The sequence below is a fragment of the Mauremys reevesii genome, linkage group 3 (assembly GCF_016161935.1).
Source record: "Mauremys reevesii isolate NIE-2019 linkage group 3, ASM1616193v1, whole genome shotgun sequence".
In the NCBI taxonomy this organism is placed as follows: Eukaryota; Metazoa; Chordata; order Testudines; family Geoemydidae; genus Mauremys; species Mauremys reevesii.
In genome coordinates, this window is record NC_052625.1 from 155,272,211 (window position 1) to 155,296,522 (window position 24,312).

General features: G+C 42.2%; 1 protein-coding gene across 3 annotated transcripts in view; it reads left to right on the plus strand.

Annotated features, from left to right (window-relative positions):
* The window catches only part of LMBRD1 (LMBR1 domain containing 1), a 220,194-nt gene that overhangs the window by 47,571 nt on the left and 148,311 nt on the right, over nucleotides 1-24,312 (plus strand). For all 3 annotated transcript variants that reach the window (XM_039531144.1, XM_039531145.1, XM_039531146.1), the window contains exon 6: nucleotides 9,665-9,753. In XM_039531144.1, coding sequence (XP_039387078.1) covers nucleotides 9,665-9,753 — 89 coding nt within the window. The remainder of the gene's footprint in view (nucleotides 1-9,664; nucleotides 9,754-24,312) is intronic.

The following is a 24,312-nucleotide window of genomic DNA, read 5'->3' on the forward strand; positions in this document are numbered from 1 at the left end:
CTTCTTGATATTCCTGAATAACTTTGTTTACCTGTTTGCACTTCCCTTCCTGTTCCCGTTGGAATATATTATAGTTCTCCTAATGTCTCAAGGCCCACTGCATAAAACAAGTGAAGGATTTCACCTTCTCTGGGTTTCCTGCGAGTGACACTTACTTCCATTGTTCCTGGAAGCCTAGCAACCTTCTTCTGTCCTGTTCTAGGCTTCTTTCCAGACTGAGGGATTCAGAGGTCTTCATTTGGTCCATTTCCTCAGTGAAGTGAGGAACAATTGATAGTTGACCTTACCTTTTTCACCACTTGGATCAAAAAGTTAAAACCCTGCTTAGATCACAGATGAAAAGAACTCTTCTCATTACTAGATTTCCGATATGAACTACATAGCTGACTCTGCTGTAGGTGCCCAGGACTGAAACTTTATTGACTGAAGGTCAGGAGTTGCTATAGATCAATAGGCAGATGTTTGTACTCCACCAACCATGCTTAATTCAGTTTAACCATGGCCCTTTTGTCCCATGGCTTATACTAGTTCAGTGCCACTACTTTAGATTCTGCTTTGAAAGGCTGCAGAGTTGCAGCCTCTGCGGCAATTAATACTGTGCCACTAACTTTGCTCAGTGGAAGCCCAATCAACCCAAAAGTAGACTGAAAATGTGGTCGCTAATTTCGTAAGAGTGAAACCAGGATGACAGCTGCAAGTGAGTTTCTGTGGCTGCTTTTGATCTTTAGAAAACTTTTTTAAGGCATCTGTAAATACAGATAATGCTTATGTTTTTTCCAAACTAAAAGCAAAGGAGTGACTGAAATTGCCATGACATTGTGCTTGTGAACTCTGGTTCCTGTAGGAGCTGGCATATGTAAAATGTTTCAGTATCTAGCTTAGGAATGTAAAATAGTAAACTGTTAACCGGTAAGACTACTGCTTACTGGTTAACCCAGCCTAACTGTTAACCCCCAGCAGTTGGCAGGGTGGAGCAGCCCAAGCCCACTGGAGAAGCTCCAGCCCTGTGGGCTGGCCAACTCCCACCCCACGGGCTTTACCGACCAGCCAGAGCAGCAGCCCCAGCCCTTCTCGGTTTAATCAGTTAAACTTTTAAAATATTTACATCCCTAATTTAGCTAATGTTTTTCCTCAAGTTTTTATTAGTATTTAAATTAGTGTCCAGGAGCTGTAATGGGGCCAGGACCCTATTTACTTTTGGGGGGGAAGTGCTCAGATAACATGCTAATGTGTAACCTTCTAAAAATCATTATAGAGTTATACTCAGTGATGTATAAATACCTAGTAAAAATGATCCCTGCTCTGAATAGCTGACAGTTAATGTGCAGGTTTCAAAAGTTATGGATACGTGCAATTTAAGGACATCTAAATAAAAAAGCATTAAATCTCCTACCAATTTTGGTTAAATGTTTTTAGGACAAAGTAGTTGGCAGTGTTTCTTTAACCCTTAAAGGTGAACTTCAAAGCAAAAAAGGCTTCACATTACTGTTTCTTTGATGTAGAATGATAACTGATAAAAGCCTTCAAGATTTTCTTGATTTTTTTTCTTTACACTTCAAATAACCTTATTTAGATTATGGAAGCGTCACACATGCTGGGTGCTTTCCAAATGCAGATAACAGTTCTGAAGATCTTATTACCTACTTCAGAGACCAGTGAACAGAAGATTGTGAGGACTTAATGTTCTTTATTTCAAATGCAAACAACTAGACAGTCAAGTTTAAGGCAATCTCTTATATTAGAGAAGAGGAGTAAAGAACCACTGAAACTTTTTTTTCTTCACAGTGCATCTTTAAAACAGTGGCATTTTTCATACTGTTAGCTAAGTATGTAGATGTAGTAAAGGGGGATGTAGATGCATCTGCAATCTCCAGTAAGTTAAAGTTTGGATAATGCTGAATAGGGGTGAGAGTCAAGTATTCCTGGACCATGGATTGACTCTTTTTTTTTTAATCACTTTTCTAAGACTAGTGCTAAGAAACATGCATTAGTCCTGAAAGTATTAATGGCGTAGTATAAAGTTTTTGATAAGGTTGGTAGCTCTAACTGTAACATTCTTTATTGTCAAGTATCAGAGGGGTAGCCGTGTTAGTCTGGTTCTGTAGAAGCAGCAAAGAATCCTGTGGCACCTTATAGACTAACAGACGTTTTGCAGCATGAGCTTTCGTGGGTGAATACCCACTTCTTCGGAACTTTCGAAGAAGTGGGTATTCACCCACAAAAGCTCATGCTGCAAAACGTCTGTTAGTCTATAAGGTGCCACAGGATTCTTTGCTGATTCTTTATTGTGCTTCACATTTTTATTCAGACTTGACATTAGCAGATGATGGTCTCAAATTGCTAGTCAGTCTTGCTAAAGCTGAGCTTCCTACTTGCTATCAGATAGTTTAAAGCAGGGTTCAAAATTTACCAGACAAATAGTGATTCCAAAGTAGCTGTAAAAGATTTGGATGGTTGAAGCTCCAACAGCCAATTCCAGGGCACTGATTTAGAGAGGAGAAGTTGTGCATCCCTGCAGTCAGTTGCTGGAAGGGGGACCATGCTGGGATTTCTGCCAGGATGCATACCTCCTAAGATGGAATGTCTGTAAATGTGAAGAATGTATGCAAATAATGCCATGCCTTAATTGATCTAATTGAATATGCTTCATTTTATTTGTGTCTTTTAAGAACATTTTTCTGCTGCTAATGCTAGCTCTTGCCACATGATATGAATATCTGCTCTGTTCAATAAACTAGATTTTTGGTCCCACTGAACAGAACGTCCGATCTACAGAAGACTATCAATCCTGGAAGAGAACCTCCTAATACTTGGTGTACAGTACTAATTGATATTAATATTTCCTTAAGGGCATCTGTGAATTCCCGCATGTGGGATCTAGTACCTCTGACATCGAGCTATGGAACTGCCTTCAAAAGCCATAGTGTTTGGGAGGTGCATGAGCACTCTGAGTGAGTGGTGTCCTATATTAGTGCATCCATCAGTCACTTTTTCAGCCACTGCAGGATGATTTGTACTCAGCCTCTGTGTTCCTAGAGCGTTTTCTAACTTTATCTTGTATATATTTGTGGATTGAAAGAATATTAAGAGTTTGCACTTAGCCATCCTGCAGCAATTCCATGTCTAGATCTGGGTGCATTAGCAGTAGATACAGCCTCTGACCCCAAAAACCTATGTAGATGGACCTGCCTTGGAAGAGGGTTGTTCTGCCATTTAAAAAAAACCTGCAAAGCGGGTGTGTTGCAGGACTTGATAGCATAACACCTGAAATTTTCAGGTGCACCATCAAGCCCATAACTGTAGCATTACACCAACTCTGTTAGGGCATAGACTACTGGGAAGATAATGGAGTGTAAGGCAGGGATTATTATCCCATTGTATAGGGGGAAAGGCCGCGCACACAGTGCAGTGTGTATATATAGGTCAATAACTCTCTGCTTTCTATTCTAGAAAAGTCACCACATATGTCCTAGTCATCATGCTCCAGCCTCTCCTTGTGAGATATTGTCACCAAAGCAATTGGTATTTGCTACCAGGCTTACCTGAGATCCATTGTGAATTCAACTAACCTTTGACAACAGCATACGTAGACATAAAGACAGTCTTTGATTATGTCAATAGAGCTGCCTTGCGGAAGACCCTGCAAGGCATTGGTCTTTCCAACATTCTCTGAGGTTGATTCAAGTTCCACTTAATGACTCTGGCACCAGTATGTTATGGGACCCATAGCTCTGACTGGTTTCAGGATGAAGCAGGGATGTGTCCTGGCCCCAGCCATATGCTGTTGGAAAATGAATTGTGTCCTTGAGCATGTATCTGCAAATATTGGTATAAGTGTCAAGTCAACTTATGTTAGTGACCTGGATTATGCAGATGATGATTTGTATCTGGACTGAAGATGACTATTTCAAAGATGGACTGGAGAGCTTCCAGCATAAAGCAGCTGTTCTTGGGCAAAAACAAAAATCCATGGAGTTGGCACAAAAGTTGTGCCATGAGATACTTGTGCTTCTGGAAAAACTGTGGAAGTAATGGGTGACTTTATCTAGGCAGTAAACTGCCATCAAATGTATGCAGCCAGACAGATATCCGAAGTAGAATTGGTTTAGTAGCCTCATCCATGAAGGACCTGCATGAAGTCTAGAGCCAAAAGAAGGTGAAAATATATTCAAAAGTACATATTTATCAAACCTGAATACTTTAGTTCCTTTTTATATGGATCTGAAAATGGATGCTGCTTAAAGACATCAGGGACATTTCATAAGCATTGTCAGTGGTGACTACTGGGTAAGAGATAGTTAAAGGCAAACAGTAAGGAGGATAGATCTCTGAGAATTGGCCTTGAGAGGCTTTAAGTCATCATTGGCCACCTCCAGCTGGCCCTCTTTTTGCTCATGTTGCCCATCTTGGAGACAAGTTCCTACAGCTTGAGCTTTGAAGGTCATGCTTGAGGCTAGGTGGACTCACTATCCAATCACAGATTAGCGGTGGTCATGTAGTTGCCCACAATTAACTTGGCTGCCCCAGATCACTAATAATCCTGTGGAGCTCGTAGATGCCTGGAGTAGAGCTGTACAGTGTGCTTATGGATATTTTGGCAGTGTGTGACACGTTCAGTCACATAGATCCCTCTGGGATTGTCATCTGATGTGCTGAAATTACCTCTGAGCCCATTTTCCCTGCCAGCTTGGGACTTCCAGAACCCTGTCTTGTTGAGCCAGACATTCTAGCCTTCTGCAACACAGATCCAGGGCCTGGTCCACCCCCCCCCCCCAAACTGAAGACTTAACTGAAAACATCTCAGCAAGTTACCTGCCTCCTGCACCCAGATACCTAGCTCCCACTGGGATCCAAACCCCAAATAAATCCGTTTTACTCTGTATGAAGCTTATACAGGGTAAATTGTCTGCCCTCTATTACACTAATAGAGAGATGAACAGCTGTTTGATCCCCAGGTATTAATCACTTACTCTGGGTTTATTAATAAGCAAAAGTGATTTTTATTAAGTATAAAAAGTAGGATTTAAGTGGTTTCAAGTAATAACAGAACAAAGTAATTCACCAAGGAAAATAAAGCAAAAACATGCACGTCTAAGCCTACTACATTAAGAAACTGATTACAGGTAGTATCTCACCCTCAGATGTTCCAATAAGCTTCTTTCACAGACTAGACTCCTTTCTAGTCTGGGCCCAACCCTTTCCCCTGGTACAGTCCTTGTTTGTTGAAGCAGACTCTCAGGTGGTAAGCAGCGGTTTTCTCATGACTGGCAGCCTCTTTGTCCTGCTCCTCCCCCTTCTTATAGCTTTGGTAGAAGGTGGGAGTCTTTTGTCTCTCTGGGTTCCCACCCCTCTTCTAAAGGTAAAAGTACCACATTTAAGATGGATTTCATTATCAGGTGACATGGTCACATGTCTGTGTAAGACCCCTGGTCTCCAGTCCTGGTGAACTGGCCCACACATACACAGGAAGGCTTTCAAGTAACTAAGGCCATTTACAACTGATTGTTTCTGGAGCACCCTTAATGGCCTTAACTTAATATGTTTACATCAGTGATAGTTTTGGTTTTTTTATTCTCCTAACTCTAGATATAGAAATAATACATGCAAACAAATAGGGTGAACACACGTAGATTACAAGCTTTCTAATTACATAAAACAAGGGGTATTTAGCATATTCCAGTTATGTCATATTCATAAGCATATTTCCATAAAGTATATGGAGTGCAGCATCACACTGTGAACCACCAGAGTCTAAGCATATTGTTGATGGTATTAGCCTTTTGGTCACAGTGTCCTATTGGAAGCCTCAACCAGTCATTCTCCACAAATCTGTCAGTCTCTGCTTCCTACGATAATCCCCATCTAGTAAGTGTGGCAAACATTCTTAGTACTTGGGTATGTATGTTTACATTTAGCCATATTAAAATGAATATTGTGTGCACCCAGTATATGAAGCAATCCGGATTACTTTGAATCCATATTCTGTCCTCTTATTTCCTACTTCCCCAATTTTTGTGCTCTTCAAACTTTTAGTGATTTTTGTTTTCTTCCAGGTCATTTATAAAAATGTTCAATAACATAGGACCAACAACCAATCCCTTATGGGATGTGTTTAGAAACATATCCATTTTATAGTTATGTTCTGATACCTATCCGTTAGCCAGTTTTAATTGTTATGTGCTATGTTAATTTTAGAAAATTCAAGTCTTTAATCAAAATGTTGTATGGTGCCAAGTCAGACATCTGAAAGATTAATTTAGGCTTGTCATCTAGCCCTCTTTTCATTCCAGGACCAACACAGAGCACCTCCAGTGCCATAAGGGATGAAGTCCCTCATGCAGACCTGTGAACTTCGATCTTTCCCCTTTGCCTGAGCCACCAGCTTCTTGGCAAGATCTCATGCAAGAACCTCTCCAGTTATTGCTGTGGTGTTACTACAAGCTTTTCTAAAGGACATCTTAGAAGTTTTCAGGACAAATTATGCCTACGCTGACTTAACCTACAGACCCATAAGGCATACCTTCAACCTTGGCACTGACACCATGCCAGCGTTGGCATCCTCAACCAGCCCATGTCTCAGCCTGTGCTACAGAGACACTGGCTCTCCTGTCACCTCTTCCTAACCATCATATAGAGCAGCCTGACAAGGGTGACTGGAAAGATAGACACCCTGGAAAACCCATAAGTCTCCCTGGAGACCATCAGAGCTGCTGTCTTGCCAGAGGACCAGATTGGGCCGCCTTCAGTGTCTGAGTACACAGTTTCAAGAGCTCTTAGAGAGGATAACGGATGCTAGATGTTGATGAGGTTGGAAGACTCCAGGGCGGGGATCACTGTGTTTTCATATCCTGTAGTCACATCCAACATAGAAGCTAGCTCTCCTTCATGGTTCTATTTTTTTTTTCCTCAACCTGCTAGGGACAGCCCATCTCTAAATGTATAGACAGGATGAACCTACTAGCAGATAAGGGCCACTAGTTTTTAACGCCACATCCTGTAGCCAACATTATAGGTCTCTTCACAAGAGTGAAAGGGAATAGTCACCATCTGTCCTCCTCCCTCTCCTCCCCACCATGGACAGGGAGGAATGGAAGTTGGACATATTTGGAGGAAGAGCATATTCATTTGACTCTTAGCATCAGGATACCCAATTACATGGCTCTAATATCCTACTGCAGTCATGCCTTTTGGGATGCCATCGCATGCCATGGATTCCATTCCAGAGAAGTAAAAGGAAGCAGCAAAGACCATAGTGATGAGGGTCGTATCCAGGCCAAGCATTTGCTAAGAGCTGCCTGTGATTCTTCTGACTCAAGTGACCTAATTATGGCACGGAGGGAGAGGGGTTACCAAGATATTTCTAGGTAGGCTTTTCTGGCTTTACTTCAGAATCACTGGACAAGACTGAATATCTTCCTTTTGAGAGCATTAGCCTCTTCAGTGTGAGAGCAGTAAAGGCATCAAGGCCTGGATCTTTGGATCTGACACACATCTCATCCACATATCCGTCTGCATCTGACATCAGAGGCAAACACACTCAACACCAGGAGTTCCAACCTCAGAAGTGATAGCGTCTTAAGTCTGCTGCTGGAGAAAGACCCCAACAACATAGGGGCAAGATTCCTTGATGCTACATATCAGTCCTCTACATCTGCTTGCTAGCAGGGTCTTATTGAGTCTCATGTCCTTACCTGTCTGGGAGTGGAATTACACAGTTCTTCCACTATTGGATTGGCATCTGATTACAATGCTCTGTCAATTGCTTATCACCGTGCAGATCTGACAGAAACCTGTGTCCAGTGATCTACAGTGACAAACATCCTTTTTGCAACAAGTATGTCTATTAGCAAATGGATCAAAGAAAATAGGCAATGTGCATATTTAGACTCATTTAATCTTGCACTTCACTACAAGCTAATATAGATGGGCTTCCCTCATGAGCTACTGGAATAGAACATACCCAACTTAGATTCTTTTGGTAAGCCCTGGAGCTCTGGGGACCCAGCCTGGTCTCCATTTTACTTCCAGAATGCACCTCCTAGTCAGTTTTTCTCTCTCTCAAGGACTCCCTTTCCTCAAAGCCCCGCTCTTCTGGTGTGCCTGAGCTTAACTACCAAATTGCCTTTATTACAACCTAACTATAGTCTTTCCTTTGCCTCAGACTGTTGTTCTTCCCCATCCCCTCCCTAATTGACTAGCCAGGCTATCTGAGAGCAACCCTGTGAAGGTTGCTCTGACTTTCAGTCACTAGTCTTATGCCTGGGGGAATGTGCTGAAACTGTCTGCTTTCTCTAACATTGTTTTATATCATCTCAGAAATCTGTACATAAAACAAACCTTGGAGTACAGATCTATAATCACCACTGAGCATCCCCCACAATTGCCAAAATGACTTTTAGAACTTCTTGGACAGCTCCCAAAATCACACTTAATAGTTTGTGTCCCCAAAATATCTGGGCTTATTCCGGTTATAAGCAAATTTCTTCTGGTTTAACCATATTTTTTAAAACTGAAATAGTTAACTACAAGTAATCTCAGGTTGTATTTTTCTTGGCCCCAGGAAAGGATACAGTTAATTTAGGATGAACTTGCAAAAGTGTGCCTTTTTATTTATTTTTCTCAGAATTATGTTCCTCTTTGTGCCCATTTTTGCAGTAACTCTGTTCCAAGTTGTTGCACAGTAAATAGTTGCACTCCAGAACAATCAGTGTAATATTAGTGTCTAGATGGTTGGGGTGGAGAAGAATATTTGCTGCTTACTTTTTTTTTTTAAACAAAGAAATAGCTCACAACTTTCCACACACTTTATCGGGTTTATTTTTTTAGGTGAGGAGGTGATCTCTGTTCAGTGTTGCTGCAAATGCACAGCATGTGTTGGGAACAATAATGGAGGTTGGAATCATACTGTGCTTGAATTTCTTATGAGACCTCATGGTGTCAGAAAACAGATTTTTCTCGGACCATGGGGTCAGCATAAATGATATAGCATGAGACTTTATACAAACTGCAAGAATAAAATGGAAACAGATGGCCTTTTTAGAAAAACTAGTTTATTTCAAACATATTGAGTGACTATATTTGTGCAAATTAGTGTATTGGATATTCAAATTGGGCCAAAATATATTATGAAGATAAGTATTTTAGCTTAACAAGCATTTTCTACAGCAATATAAAAAAGTGCAAGTTAATGCCATCCAACACTAAATGGATAACTGAAATGCTTAGGTCCCGCTCTCAACTGTGCAGTTGGCCAGTGCTGCTGCATTTGATAACATGCCCTCTACTATTTTCTATGTATGAAGAACCCAGAGCTGTACACTGGAAAATAAACTACCTGTTTAGAATAGCTATCTTAACTGAAGAGAGCACTATTATACTCCTTATAACTTGCAGGCAGAGTATTTGCAACATTGGAAACTGATTTATACAAAAGCATAGCTAGTATGAAGGGATATAAACTAAAACGAAAAATTGGTCTAGAAGAAAATCATTCTTTTGTGTGTATATATAATTCAGCTTGATGTAGGAGACTTTTTTGTTTTCTTCAGGGGTTAGATTGATTCCCCTTAAAATATTTCTTTTAAGTGCAGTCTACTGTAGTTCTGAAGATTTTAATGACTATTACAAATTTTTTAAAGTGTTAACTTTTTTTTTCTTGTTATAGTGCCTTCGTTCCGTTGGATGTTCCCCAGAAGAGAAATTCCACTGAGTGGGAGAAAGTGAAATTCCTGTTTGAGGAACTTGGAAGTAGTCGTAAGTTCTTTCAGGAATTGTGTGTTTGAACTTGGCATTAAACAGTTAATTATACTTTTTACCTTAATAGTGCAAAGTGGCATCTGAATAAGACAAATAGTGTATGCTTCCTCGTAAGGAATAGAATTTGTTGAATTCAGTTATTAATTGAAAGGTAAAATGTTTTTAACATAAGAATTGCCATACTGGATCAGACCTGTGGTCCAGCTAGTCCTGTATTATCTCCATCAGTGACCAGCACCAGATGCCTCAGAGGAAGTTGCAAAAAACTTGCTCCCATAATGGTGTTATCCTAATCCTTAATAGTTAGAGACCATCTTAAACCCTGACTCATGAGGCCTTTTTACCCTTTCCCAAAACTATTTTTACCATTAACTGTTATCTCTCTAGACATCCTTGTTACCATGTAAAGGTCCCATCTTTTCTTTGGATATTACTAAGAGAAAACTATAGGTGTTTAAGATCTTAAATCATACAGGGAATGTATATAGTCTTAACATCGCACAGAACTATAACCAAATATTTGAAAAATCTTCCCCTATTGCGTGTGAAATTGGAGTTCTTTGTATCTTTTGCACTATATGACATCACACGCATGTTTTGCAGAATAGGGAGGCGATTTTCCTTTCAGTGCTCTAGGTATAGGATGTCAGCTTTGCACATCAAGTTTGCTGGATGGGGACCAGTTCGATTAGCTTACCTCAAATACAACTGTAGAAGGCTGCTTGAGTTGCCTCCCCTCCTCTGGAGAACGCAGTCAAGGGATGTTGAGGAGGAGGAACAGGGGTTTGTATATGGAGGGGGAGAGACTGTTGACTTTGGACAGTCTTCCCTTACATTTTTCAAGTTGAGTAATTGTGGTGGATGCTGTAAGACCGGTGAAGTTCAGTACAACTGGTAATGACCTGAATACCAAAGATGAATAGTTAATAAAAATAACAGATTATAGTTTATCTTTTTAATACTATGGTGATGGGCGATATAGGAAAAACTTAAAATTGAATAGGGTTGAAGGTCTCTAAAGTGTATTTTAACACAAGTAAAAAGTCAGCATAGTTGTGGTGTTACAGGAGGTGAAAAAAATTAAACTACTCAGAAAATTCTGAATTGTTAAATACACCATTGTCTTCTCCAAATAACTTAAGAAAACGTTTGAAGACTTCTGGGTATCACTAAGCCATAGTCAAAGGATGTTGAGATATATTCAAAACAGAATAATTCTGAGAAAAATACATAAACTGATGTCTTTTTTGCTAGTGTGGATTTGCAAGTTTTTACCACCACAAAATGTGTATATCAAGACTAAGAGTTCCTGGATACTGTTCCTTTGTCTGAATTTTTTTAGATAATCGCAAAATTCCTGTTACTTCAGTGGGGCCAGGATTTTGCCCATTAAGTCTATGGGCAAGCTGAATTAGACTATTATGTCCTTTTATATACTCCTCCCCATTTTAGAACTTCTCCATATAAAGGTATAAAAGAATGCATCTGGGAAAGATATTGGGCATGCTTTGTAACTTCTAGAATATTAAAATTACAGTAACAAGCTTTACATATACAATAGAATATTGCTTTTGACTTGACCAGGATATAGTGAAGAGTATACAAAAAGTGTGGGACAAAGTCCAGTTTGGGGATTTCTTTAGCTTGTAAAGAAGAGGAAATGGGTATCTGAAACTACAAAAATCTTTGTATTAAAGCCCAGTCACACACTTCTAGTCATCCTGCTCTTCTATAATACAAAAACAATGGGACATGTGCTGCCATTGAGACATGAAATGATGGAAATCAATTTCTTTAATGTTTAATTTACATATACATTTCACTTCCAAAATCAATCAGGAGTTGGAGAATTAGATGTATGAACAAATACTTCTAATGTAAGAAGTTACACTTAGTAACTTATCTTGCTTTTTAGTATATAACCTGAAAGCCAGTTGGCATTGGCATATAGTTCTTTATTACAAAATTGACTACAGGCATTGTATGGAGACAGATTACTAATTCAGATGGATAAGTGGTCTCCTGTAGTGTGACTTTGGGTCTAATTTTTTTCTACAACAAATAATTAAGTGTTATGAATCTTGCATATAACTCGGTCCAATGTACACTGCAGATGTGAGTCTGTCATTTTCTTACCTGGTAGTTTGAATACTTTGGGTCATCTAATACCATAGGGTCTTTGATAACTGAACTAGTAGCAGACTGGACTAGCCTGTCAATCATACAAATAGTAAATAAAAGGGCTGCTTGTGGTTTTTGTTTATAACTATCTGAGTAACTAAATACTTGTCTTGAGCTTTCTGAGAATTTTGTAAGATGGTGGAAAAAATTCAGTATTTGGAACAAGATCAAACTGCTTATTACCAACAGTCTTATCTGATTACTGTCCTAACTGTTGAAACACTTTGGAGGTAAAAAATAAACATGTCCAGGATTTAGATGTAATCATAGGAAACTAAACAGAAGACTTAACATTCTATATTTTACTGCTTGCTCCCCAGTCAGTACTGAATTTCAGTCCCTGTGCTCAATACTTTTCATGCTTTGGTTTAAAACAAAAAAAAAAAAAACAATCTTTTTATCATATCTTCATCTTCTTGGTCTTTTTGCTCACCACATTACCATCCCTTGACTCGCTGCACTGACCCTGCCTTTCCACCATATCAAGTTGGTCTTTTGCTTTGCTTTTAAAGGCCATTCGCAACTTTTCCCCTCCCAGATTATCTTTTCTGTTATTGATAGATAGGGCTCTTCATTTTCATTTTATTTAATTTTTCATGGGAACTTGAGTGTTTATTACCACAACAACAAAAAGAGGTGAAAATCAGTGCAAAAAACTATTAGAATTTTTCTGGGTGACTATCTGGGTTGTGTTTTTTTGTTTGTTTGGTGGACAGAAAGATGGGGGGAAATGTATTCAGTAGACTAATGCTTTGAATTTTGTTCATCAATGTCATTTGCTGCAGAACTAAAACAGAACTCAAAACACAACGCCACCTCTGAGTTTAAGAAAACTATATCTCTAATCCCCAAATAAAACGTTTCATTTGACTAATCAGTTGACTGTTGTAAATATTTATAGGCTAATAGTACTAAAGTTGCATTTAATAACTGGGCCACACCATTTGCAGTGCATATGCTCAACTTCATCCTTTTCTCCTGTTTTTGTTTTTAAAAATTTTTTGAATACTTCCTTGTGTTCTGAAATGTATTCTGATACAGATTTTCATTTTCTTACTATTTTAGTGTCAAATCTTTAATCCATTATCTGCTAGCAGCTTGAAATGTGTACACGGTGGGCATGAGATCCATCAGTACATCAGATGCGCACACACTTCAGAGCTTGTGTTGTGTGCCTGTTTGTGTATCTTCTAGACTAATACAAAGCCTTATTTCAACAGACAGCTTTGCATATACACACAGACTAATGTATTATTGTAATACATATATCTCATGCCATGTATTGTGTTTTATTAGGAAAATACAATACAAGTTTTTTTATGTATTTGATACAAAAGCAGGGTGAAAATCGGACAAAATTGTAACCTTTTGGTGAAATCCAGGATTTTTGGTAAAAATCGGTTTAAACTGAAAACTAAGGGGCTAGCATCAATATCTTCTTGTCTGCTTCTCCAATAAGCATCTTTAAACTTTCTTCTGTTGCCTCTTACACATGAACTTCTTGAGCTAGTCCATAGGTCACAATGAAAAGGTTCCTTCAACCCCCCCCCCCCCCCAAAGATCCACTTCTACCTTGATTCCTAGAAGACACAACCAATATTCCTAGTTGGCAATGTTGAAACATGCTTGTTTCACATTTACCTTGTCTGTCTCCCCTTCCCCCACTTGTGCTTTCTTCATAAAGCAAAAGTGTGCTCTGCCTACCATGATAGGGTCCCCGTATCTTAACCAGGGCCTCTAGCTACTTCAATAATAACTGAAATGATTTAGGCAGAGGATCTTTGGAAATTGACTTGGAACTATCAACTTACGCTCTTTACCTTATGTGAGCACACCCCTATTACTGTTTCCTTAAATATTGTTTTAGGCTCAGTTACACAGGGTTACCAGATGTCCCAATTTTATAGGGACAGTTCTGATTTTTGAGTCTTTTTCATATATAGGCTCCTATTACCCTCCCACCCCATCCTGATTTTTCACACTTGCTGTCTGGTCACCCTATACTTGCATATTGTCTCATTTGTATTGTAATCTCTTGAGGACAGAAGAGTGCTTAATCCCATTCCAAGCTCTTTTTCAGTCATTGTGGATACAGCCTGTAACTTCAGTATCACCTTAGACTCCGCATTCTCTAGATACTCACATCCAGGTCATGTCTAAACCTTACCAATTCTTCCAGCATAACCTCTCTAAGATGTGCTGCCTCTTTCAATCCATGCAACTAAAACCTGACATCTTCTCTTGACTTCTGCAACGTACTCACTGGCCTTGATAAATGCAGTCTTGCCTTCTTATATCTAATCAAAACACTGCTGTAAAGATAATTTTCCTAGCTTGTTTCTTCATCCATGTTAATCTCTCTCTCGCGCATGCGCGCGCGCTCTCTCTCTCTCTTTCCCCGCCCCTCCCCATGCCCCCGCATCCATGTACTGGCTTCTTGCTTCTCTGAAACATCAACCATATGCTGTTTGTCTATTTTCAAGGCCCTTCATGGTCTATTTCCATGATACTTATCAACTCTTAAATGCTGTGGATATGACAACTCCTGTATCTGCTGTGCCACAGATGCCAGCATTCATCACCCATTTGTTACGCTTTGAAACAGCACCTTGATGCTTGTGCCCTTGCTACCTCTCACACATGGGTAGATTTCCCCATAAACATCCACAAAACCACTTCACTGTCATCCTTTATATCCCTCCTTAAATCGCTGCTTTGTTATGCTTTTGAAACACTTAAGCAGTGGTCTCAGCACACCAGTTGTCTATCATGCTGACAATATGTTGTCTCATTGTTTTCCTTTACTCGCTTGTCTCTATAACCACCTAATGTCCTGTCTTACACTTGAGATAAGATCTTTGGAGCAGGGACTGTCTCTTTGTGTATTTGAACAGTGCCAAGCATAATGAGTTCTGGGGCTAGTAGGGGCTAGCATTGTGCAAATAATGTTTCTATAATAATCAAGGAGAAACTGAGCAGCCATATCTGCAATCTGTACTGTCATATATCTGGCAGAATGACTGAGGTTATAAAATATTTAATAGTCTGCATGGTGGTTTGAAACTAAGGATGTAGTTTCAGATGGATAGAAAACTAGTAAAAACAGTTTCAGATTACACACTGATTCAATAGATAAGTGTCATGGGTTTGACAATATTTGTCATAACTTAAAGCATCTGTACTCTGACTACAGAACTAGTTTAGCTCAGTATAAACTTTTTTGGAGAAAGAAAGAATGTTGAAAAACAAATCTCCTGGCCTGGGGTTTATTCAGTAAATGAGTACTCTGAAAGGGATGTTGTCAACTTAAAAATACTGCTTTCTGAAAATGTTGTCTACTATGGCTCTAAGTAATATCTAATATTAAACTGAAATTAGTGAAAATCTTTCCAGTTTACTTTTTCTCCTGTACAATCCAGTTCTCCTTAGACTGCTTTCTCATGTCCGTTCAACTTAGGTGTGTGTGCTCACCACGTGCACTGGTGCTGGAATCTTTCCCACTCAGCAATATCTGTAGGGAACTGGCTCCGTGCGCCCCCTGGAGATGCGCACACATGCCACGGTATATAGGGTGCTGCCGGCTCCACCCAACCCTCACTTCCTTCTTGCCACTAGTGACCATGCTGGAACTGTTGCTGCTTCAGCTGGCGCTGTTGCTTTCTTGTTCATACGAAGTGATTAATTATTGTATGATGATGTATTTTTCTGTTAGTGTTAGTAAATTCCTTAGCTATAGTTAGAGACTTTGTAGGTTCTAAACGGGACTTTGCCTCAGGATGGGGCATGTCCTGGTCCCCAGGCCTTAAGCCCTGTGATTGCTGCAAGAAGCCCATTCCCATTAGTGTCTGCATTGCTTGGGTGAAGGGCTCGTTAGTGAAAAATGCAAAATTTGCAAGTCCTTCAAGCCAGGGTCTAAGAATGAGCACTATATTTGCTTAAGAGCAATCCTTATTGAGTTGGCCCTCACCCCGGCACCAGAGCAATGCTCCGACTCAGCACCGAGCACTGTGACCTCGGTACGCAGCACCCCACCAGGACCATCCACTGGCTGGCCACAGTCCCCATGCGTGGCTTCAACCAAGAAGACAGCATGGGCTCAGTCTCCAACTTCCCACAAGGGAAAAGATGATACTGGGTGTGAGCCAGGTCCCAGGCTGGGTAACTCTTCACCCCCATCGGGATCTCTGGCCCAAGCTCTGGCTGAGCGGGGTAACCTAGCCCAATGCCCGCCAGCCACCCCAGATAGTGGCAGAGGCCTCTGCCAGCTCCAGGTACTGTCTACACTAGAGGCCCTGCAGGTGGTACAGGATCTCATGTTCCTCCTGGTGCCGCCCACACTGGCTCCTGTGGTTCCCCGGTGACAGGGTAAACCCACATTTAGACCACTATGGTCCCCGCCTCAGCGGCAACATTCTCCGTCATGGGGGATGTCCCACCAGTGCTTGCTCTCCCATAGCTGCCACGCCTCTGACTGTGAAAGGCAGATGCAGCACAGCTTCATTCGGTTCCCAGACGTTGGGCACTGACAGACAGGCTTTAGGTACAGCTTGCCGGCAACCAGGCGCCAACCTCTGGAAGCACATGCCGCCCCCCCTCCCATCCCCAGCCAGGAACACTGGTCCTAGCACCCAGTATCTCCAAGACCACAGTACCGCTTCGGGGACCCGTCAAGCAATCGACGCTACCAATCCTCTCCCAGTCCTGCTCCTTATCCTGGTACCATTCGTCAAGCATGAGACATAGATTGCCGGCTCCAGGCTGTCACATATCTGAGCACCACTGGTCCCCAAGACCCCATTTCAGATCAGACTCCAGGCGGTGTGACTGGCATTGGTCGGGGCAGAGCCACTGTTCCGCTGTGTCCTGGTCGCATGGGAGCGACCGCTCAGGATCCAGCCCTGGTTCAGAGCAGGGTTCCCTAATGGTGGGACCAGTTCCAGTACCAGCTACATTGTCTGCACCTAAACCGGCCCCATGGCCTTTGGTACAGTGGCTGGTGCCATGGTACACCATGGAACTGGTGGGGGAGGAGATTCACCCAGGCCTTCCCCTTTGTGCCCGGAGCCTCAGAGACTGACGGCCTCTCTCTCTCGCCCCCCTCAGGTGCACAAAACCTCAGGCACAAGGACCCTGCAGGTCCAACAGGGAGTAGGGGAGCAAGCCACTGGGCCACCAATGGTTGCGGAGGATGCTACGGCACCGGCATTCTCCTCGTCGCCAGACGAGGCTATAACGGGGTCCCCCGCCCCCAGTTCCTTTGGATGACGCTAAAGTGCACCAGGAACTACTGAAGAAGATCACTGCCAACCTGGGCCTTCAAGTGGAGGAGTTAAAGGAGTCCTCAGACTCTCTTTCGATGTCCTCTGCTCCACAGCACTGGCCAGGGTGGCTTTGCCCCTTCATGAGGGGGTCTCAAAGATCATTTAATATCTGGTGGCAAACTCTCTCCTCTTCCTTCCATCTCTAAAAGGGCTGAGCACAAGTACTTTTGTGCCATGCAAAAGCCACGAGTACCTGTACACCCACCCTGCTCCCAACTCCTAGTGGTAGAGCAGTTAACCACAGAGAGCAACAAGGTCAACCCAGAGCTACCCCTAAGAATAAAGGACTCCAAGAGACTAGCCTTGTTTGGGCGTAAGATTTATTTGTCCTCTAGTCTCCAGTTGAGGGTGGCCAACCATCAGACCCTCCTGGAATGCTGTAACTTTGAGGAGTTTTGGACAATCCATGGAGGAGGGCATGACTCTGGCCACAGTGACACTCCAGGCAGCGTTGGATGTGGCAGACATCCTCACCCAAACCCTGACCTCAGCTGGGCATCCAGGCTGTTCCTCTCTGGCTTGTCCATGGAGGCTCAGCAGTCGATGTAAGACCTTACCTTTGATGGGCAAGCCCTGTTTGTGGAACAGATGGACAATAAGCTCCATGCCTCCAGAACTCCCGCACAACTCTTAAAATGTTGGGCATGTATGTTCCCGGCCCTCCCTGCAAGCGGTTCAAGCCACAGCTGCCTCAGGGCCAGGGGAGCCACCCTTGCCAGGAGCGTCCCCATAAGAAATCCGTAGGCTATACGCAGTGTCCTAGCCACCAACCTTTGCAGGCTTCTCAATTGAGTTTGGCCCGCAAAGTAGGTGGGCAAGCACTCATTTTGTGGGTGTGCCCGATGGCAACCTACTGGACTGTTCCAGGATCCTTCCTCTCCTATTTTTGCCAACCGCCTTTCTCCTTTCCTTCCTGCATGGGCATCTATAACATTGGACCGATAGTTATTCAGTACAGTGGCATAGGGTTACACCCTTCAGTTGCTTTCTACCCCTCCTTCCTACCTCCTCTCCCCGTCCCTCTTCAGGGACACTTCTCACGAGAGTCGCCTCGTGCAGGAGGTAGAGGGGTTACTGCAGCTAGGTGCGGTGGAGGTCATTCCTCCAGAGTAAAGGAACAAGAGGTTCTCTTGTTACTTTTCAATCCCAAACGCCAAGAGTAGTCTGCAACCTATCCTGGATCTGCAAGACTTGAACAGCTTCCTAGGGAAGCTGAAGTTCCACATGGTGTCCTTGGCCTCCATCATCCCCCACCCCTGGATCCAGGAGAATGGTACGCCGCCCTCAGTTGGAAAGATGTGTAGTTTCACATCTCCATGTTTGAGGGATGCAGACGTTTCCTCTGGTTTTTCGGTAAATCCCAACTACCATCAGTTGTTTAATCACATGTTTTAAACAATAATACCATTTATTTAAATATTTTTAGATGTTTTCTATATTTTCAGATATATTGATTTCAATTACAACACAGAATACAAAGTGTACAGTGCTCACTCAGTTGTTCCATTTTCTTCTGAAGAGAAACTGCATGTAAATGAGTATCAGGAGTTTGATTTGTATTTTTGATGCCTCTTCCAATGCTTGTTGAATATTGTGATTGTTTTGACACAGTGCCTTACAGTAGAATTGGTAAGACTACAGCATTGCGTATCTGGCAGACTTTTTTGAAAGTCATCAGTCTCTGACTAGTGTTAATATTTACATGATGGGGAAACTCTGCTCTGAATTGACATCTTCTAGAAAATAGAGTATAGTCATTGCATAACCTTCCCAAAATTACTACATCTGAGCAGCTGTTAACACCATTGACTCCAAGTAAATTTAGGGAATATACTGTACAAGTAGAGTTTTTTCCATGATAGATGAGCCTGCAGACAAACTAGCCATATTACTAGCATTATCATGCAATTGTCCATGGCAGACGTGTCCAAACCTAGGTTACTTATCATAGCCACCACAGCTTTGCCCAGTTTTGCACCTGTGGTTCTTAAGATTGAAACAATGAATCACTCAATTATTTGTCCCTCTGAATTGAGGAATCAAAATATGAATGGGAGTTGGTCTTCATGCACTGCATGAGGTACCGAATCAACAATTAGAGAAATGTTTGGCTTGCTGTAATTCTCCTGCTATGGTATTTTTAATTTTCTTTCTTACCAAGTCAATTAATGTGTTATACATAGTTGAGGACAGATATGTGGGTTATTTCTGTCCAAATTTAGCCAGGTAGTCAGCCAGAGATGGATGAAACTGTGACATTCACTCTAGAATCCCCAGTCACTAATTCGTTCTTCTGAAAAAGCTTTTTTCCAGTAGATTAAATGCTAACAGGCTAAGCACTAAATTTCTTGTAGATGGAGAGCAAATAAGCCAATATTACTCAACAACTTTGTCAAAGATGGAAAGTTCTTTGGCAAACTTTTTTCTCTCCCCTGCAATTGCCCAAATGTCAGGAAGTTTTCTACATCTGTGTTTCTACACACAGCCAAACCTTTAGGAACCCAGGTCTGCCTGTTCATCTAGTTTTCTCCACAGTGCGGGATCTGTAGAAACTTGGTCAGTGGTAGATACCCCTTTTTGCATAGCTTCGAAAGCAGCAACACACTGCTGTATTTCTGCAGCTTTTCCTCCTGCTTTGATATTTTCAATATCACCAGCTCCAGTCAGGCTGGATTGTTCCTGGGAATACCCAGCCTATGGCTCTGGCCTGCAGTCCAGGCAGAGCAGCAAACATTTATGGGCCTGGGCCCTCAGTCAGTGTGGGGCAGTAAGGAGTCTGTGGCCTGGGCCTTTACTCAGGGCTGACCAAAAAAAGGCTCCGGCGGATGGCCTGCAAATGCAGGCTCCTTGGCCTGGAGAGGGGGGACTTCGACCCCAGGGGTGGGGTGGCAGGTGATAGGGGCACATGGGCCCTCTCAACTCCACTGCATCCCAGCCCAGGACCCTAACAGTGGCAGAGTATTCCGCCACTGGGTCAGTAGGGAATCCAGCTGCAACACGCTGACTGTGTCTCTGGCAGAAATGCAGCCAGAGTAGGGTTGGCTGCCCCAGGCCATTTCCTGGCCTCCCCTCAGGGTATACTTGCATCTCTGGGGTGTCTTCTGACTCCTTACAATAGGTAGCTAGTGGCAATCCTGGCAACTTCAGTGCCTTGGTCAGCAGGTAGCCCTGGCCAGTCCTCAGGTTGGTGGGGGTCGGCTGCAGTCTCCAGTCTCAGGCGCGGGTAGCAGGCGTCTGTCATCTTTGGTGGCTGCAGCCCAACTGAGTTCCTTGATCCATCCTTTATACTTCCTGTTCTGCCCCCTGACTTCTGGTGGAGGGGTGAGCATGGCCTGACTTTCCCGCCAGAGTTCAGAGTGTGGTCCCTTCCCTTCTGGCTCAGTGGGAGGCCACTCCGCCTCACCACACCATCTTATAAGAAGGGTGTGGTATCAAGTGTTAGTAAATAAAAATGTAGAATTGTGAACTGTATTTCCTGCTCTTGCAGAGATGTATACAGAATACTTGCTGAAGGATTCTCTACACCTTGAGGTCTTTAAACCATGATTTGAGGACTACAATAACTCAGACATAGGTTAGGGGTTTGTTACAGGAGCGGGTCAGATGAATCTTGCATGAAGATACCTTAAAAACTGTAGCACAATTTTTATTTAAAACTTCAAGAAGAGTCCTTGCAAGATTCATGTGAGCAGTAAAGTATGTCTTTGCATATACAAGCATGAAATAACAAGTCGCTGAAGGTCAAAAATATGAAACCTTTATCTGAAAGGTAAAGCCACCCAAAAAAAATTGCATTTCCCTGTGCCGTAGGACAATTGACGTAGTTCAAAAGATATCCTCCATTGATTGTCAGGAAATGCCATTAAGAAAACATAGCAAATGGATCAAAACAGATTACCTAGCAGCTAAAATGAACATGCAATCTAAGCTTAATATACTAAAGAAATTGGTTATAAGTAGCAAACTCTCACCCTAAACGTAGTTTTAGGCAGATCACCGAGATTCTTGAAGGCAAGCTGCACTTGCTTGCTGCTTAAAACTCCAGATACTCCTTTCACAGGCCAGACAACCCTCTAGTCTGGGCTCAGCTCTTGTCCCATAGTTCAGTCTTTGTTTTTGGGTGTTTACAGCAGTGGTCCTTCTTGACTGGGAAGTCAATGAAGAATGAACCACGATGATGTCACTCCCCTGCGTTGCATAGTTTTTGCATAAGGCAGGAATCCTTTGTCTCCCAGTTTGAGTCCCATCCCCGGTCAGTGGAAAAACACTACTGTTATCATGAAGTCCATTACCAGGTGACTTGGTCACATGTCCCTGCTGCTATAACTCAGAGGCTGTTTGCAGCTTCCTGAGGAAGGCTTCCTGGGAGAAGATTAGCATCTTTTAAGACCTATTGTTCTCCCTAATGACCCTTCCCAGTGAGCCATCTAAACTGATTGCATTCTATCTAGTGCCTGTTTCCCAGGTGTAAACACATTAGTAATAGATGCATAGACCATATTCTTAACTTCAGATACAAAAAAGACACATGCTTACAAATAGGATTATATTTAATAAATCATAACCTTTATATCTCACATGCCTTATCTTGCATAAAATACATCATAGTTATGCCATAATTATAGCATAACAGTATCTCTGTGAAGAATGTGGGGGCATAGTATCACAATCTTAAAAGCAAATTTTCACTTGTTAAAATATTAATATAATTAAAACAACTTTCATCTGTCTGCAAGTTAGATAACTTATTTTGCTTTAATAGATAATTAGAATATAGTTAGAATTGTTTAATTGCTAAATTATTGATCTTGTATATTGTAATGATGAAGGGATGATGCTTTTACTATAGGATGACCAGACTTTGAATGTGGACTAGTCAGGGCATCTTGCTTCAGTTTTAAGTGCTCTTATATTGTGGAAAGTAACCATAAAATTGGCATCAAAGTTCTATATTTTACTCTGATTATCAGATTGTGGCTAAAACTTTCAAAAGTGAGTTTGTTCCCTGTTTCCAAAGAGCACTTGAGGGTCAATATGATCTGGGGGTCATAGTGGACCACATGCTAAATATGAGTCAACAGTGTAATCCTGTTGCAAAAAAAGCAAACAACATTCTGGGATGTATTAGCAGGAGTGTTGTAAGTAAGACACGAGAAGTAGTTCTTCCACTGTATTTCATGCTGATTAGGCTTCAACTGGAGTATTGTCTAATTCTGGGTGCCACATTTCAGCAAAGATGTGGACAAATTGGAGAAAGTCCAGAGAAGAGCAACAAAAATGATTAAAGGGCTAGAAAACATGACCTATGAGGGAAGATTGGGGGGAAAAATGGGTTTGTTTAGTCTGGAAAAGAGAAGACTGAGAGGGGACATACTTTTTCAAGTAGATAAAAGGTTGTTACAAGGAGGAAGGAGAAAAATTCTTTCCTTCAGAGGATAGGGCAAGAATCAATGGGCTTAAATTGCAGCAAAGGAGGTTTAGATTAAACATTAGGAAAAACGTCATAACTGTCAGGGTGGTTAAGAACTGGAATAAATTGCCTAGGGAGATTGTGGGGTCTCGATCATTGGAGATTTTTAAGAGCAGGTTAGACAAACAACTGTCAGGAATGGTTTAAATCAGAGTTTCTCAAACTGGGGTCTGCGAGGGAACTCCAGGGAGTCCATGGGCCCCGCTGATCAATTCTTCCCCCCTCTCTGCCTCAATTTCTCCTCCTCCTCCCTTCCAGCGCCTCATGCATGCTGGGGAAGAGCTGTTCCTCAGTATGCATGAAGTGCTGGAAGGGAGAGGGGGTATCGGAGCGCTCAGGGGAGGGGGTGGAAAAAGGAGGGACAGGGATGAAGCGGGAGTGGGAAGAGGTGGGGTGGGGCCTTGGGGAAAGGGGTGGAGTGGGGACATGGCCTGGGGCTGAGCTGGGGATTTGGGGGTCCATTGCAAAATTTTAAATGAAAATGGGTGTCCTCGGGTTACTAAAGTTGGAGAACTACTGGTCTAGAATCGATAATACTTAGCCCTGCCATGAGTGTAGGGGACTGGACTAGATGACCTCTCGAGGTTCCTTCCAATCCCATGATTCTATGATGTATGTGATTGTCCCATGTGATGGGTTTGGTCACAGAAACCCCCTTGAGACTGTCACCTGATGTGCTGAAATTACCTCTGAGCCTGTTTTCCCTGCCAGCTTGGGACTACCAGAACCCTGTCTTGTTGAGCCAGATATGCTAGCCTGCTGCAACACAGACCCAGGGTCTGGTGCACACCCCCAAAGCTGAAGACATGCCTGAAAACAGCTCTGCAGGTTACCTGTCTCCAGCACCCAGACACCCAGTTCCCAATGGGATCCAAACCCAAAATAAATTCGTTATACTCTGTATAAAGCTTATACAGGGTACATTCATAAATTGTTTGTCCTCTATAATACTGATAGAGAGATGCACAGCTGTTTGCTCCCCCAGCTATTAATCACTTATTCTGGGTTTATTAATAAAAAAATCACCTTTAAGTATAAAAAAGTAGGGTTTAGGTGGTTTCAAGTAATAACAGATGGGACAAAGTAGTTCACCAAGCAAAATAAAGCAAAAACTAAGCCTAATACATTAAACTGATTACAAGTAATATCTAACTCGCATCCGAAGAAGTGGGTATTCACCCACGAAAGCTCATGCTGCAAAACGTCTGTTAGTCTATAAGGTGCCACAGGATTCTTTGCTGCATCTCACTCAATATATCAAACAGATGTTGGTATAAGCGTCTTTCACAGACTAAACTCCTTCCTAGTCTGGGCCCAGCCCTTCCCCTGGTACAGTCCTTGTTTGTTCAAGCAGACTCTCAGGTGGTAAGCAGCGGTTTTCTCATGACTGGCATCCTCTGTCCTGCTCCACCCCCTTCTATAGCTTTGGCACAAGGCAGGAATCTTTTGCCTTTCTGGGTCCCCACCCGTCCTTCTAAACAGAAGTACCAGATTTAAGATGGATTTCATTATCAGGTGACATGGTCACATGTCCCTGTAAGACCCCCTAGTCTCCTGTCCTGGTGAACTGGCCCACTCATACAC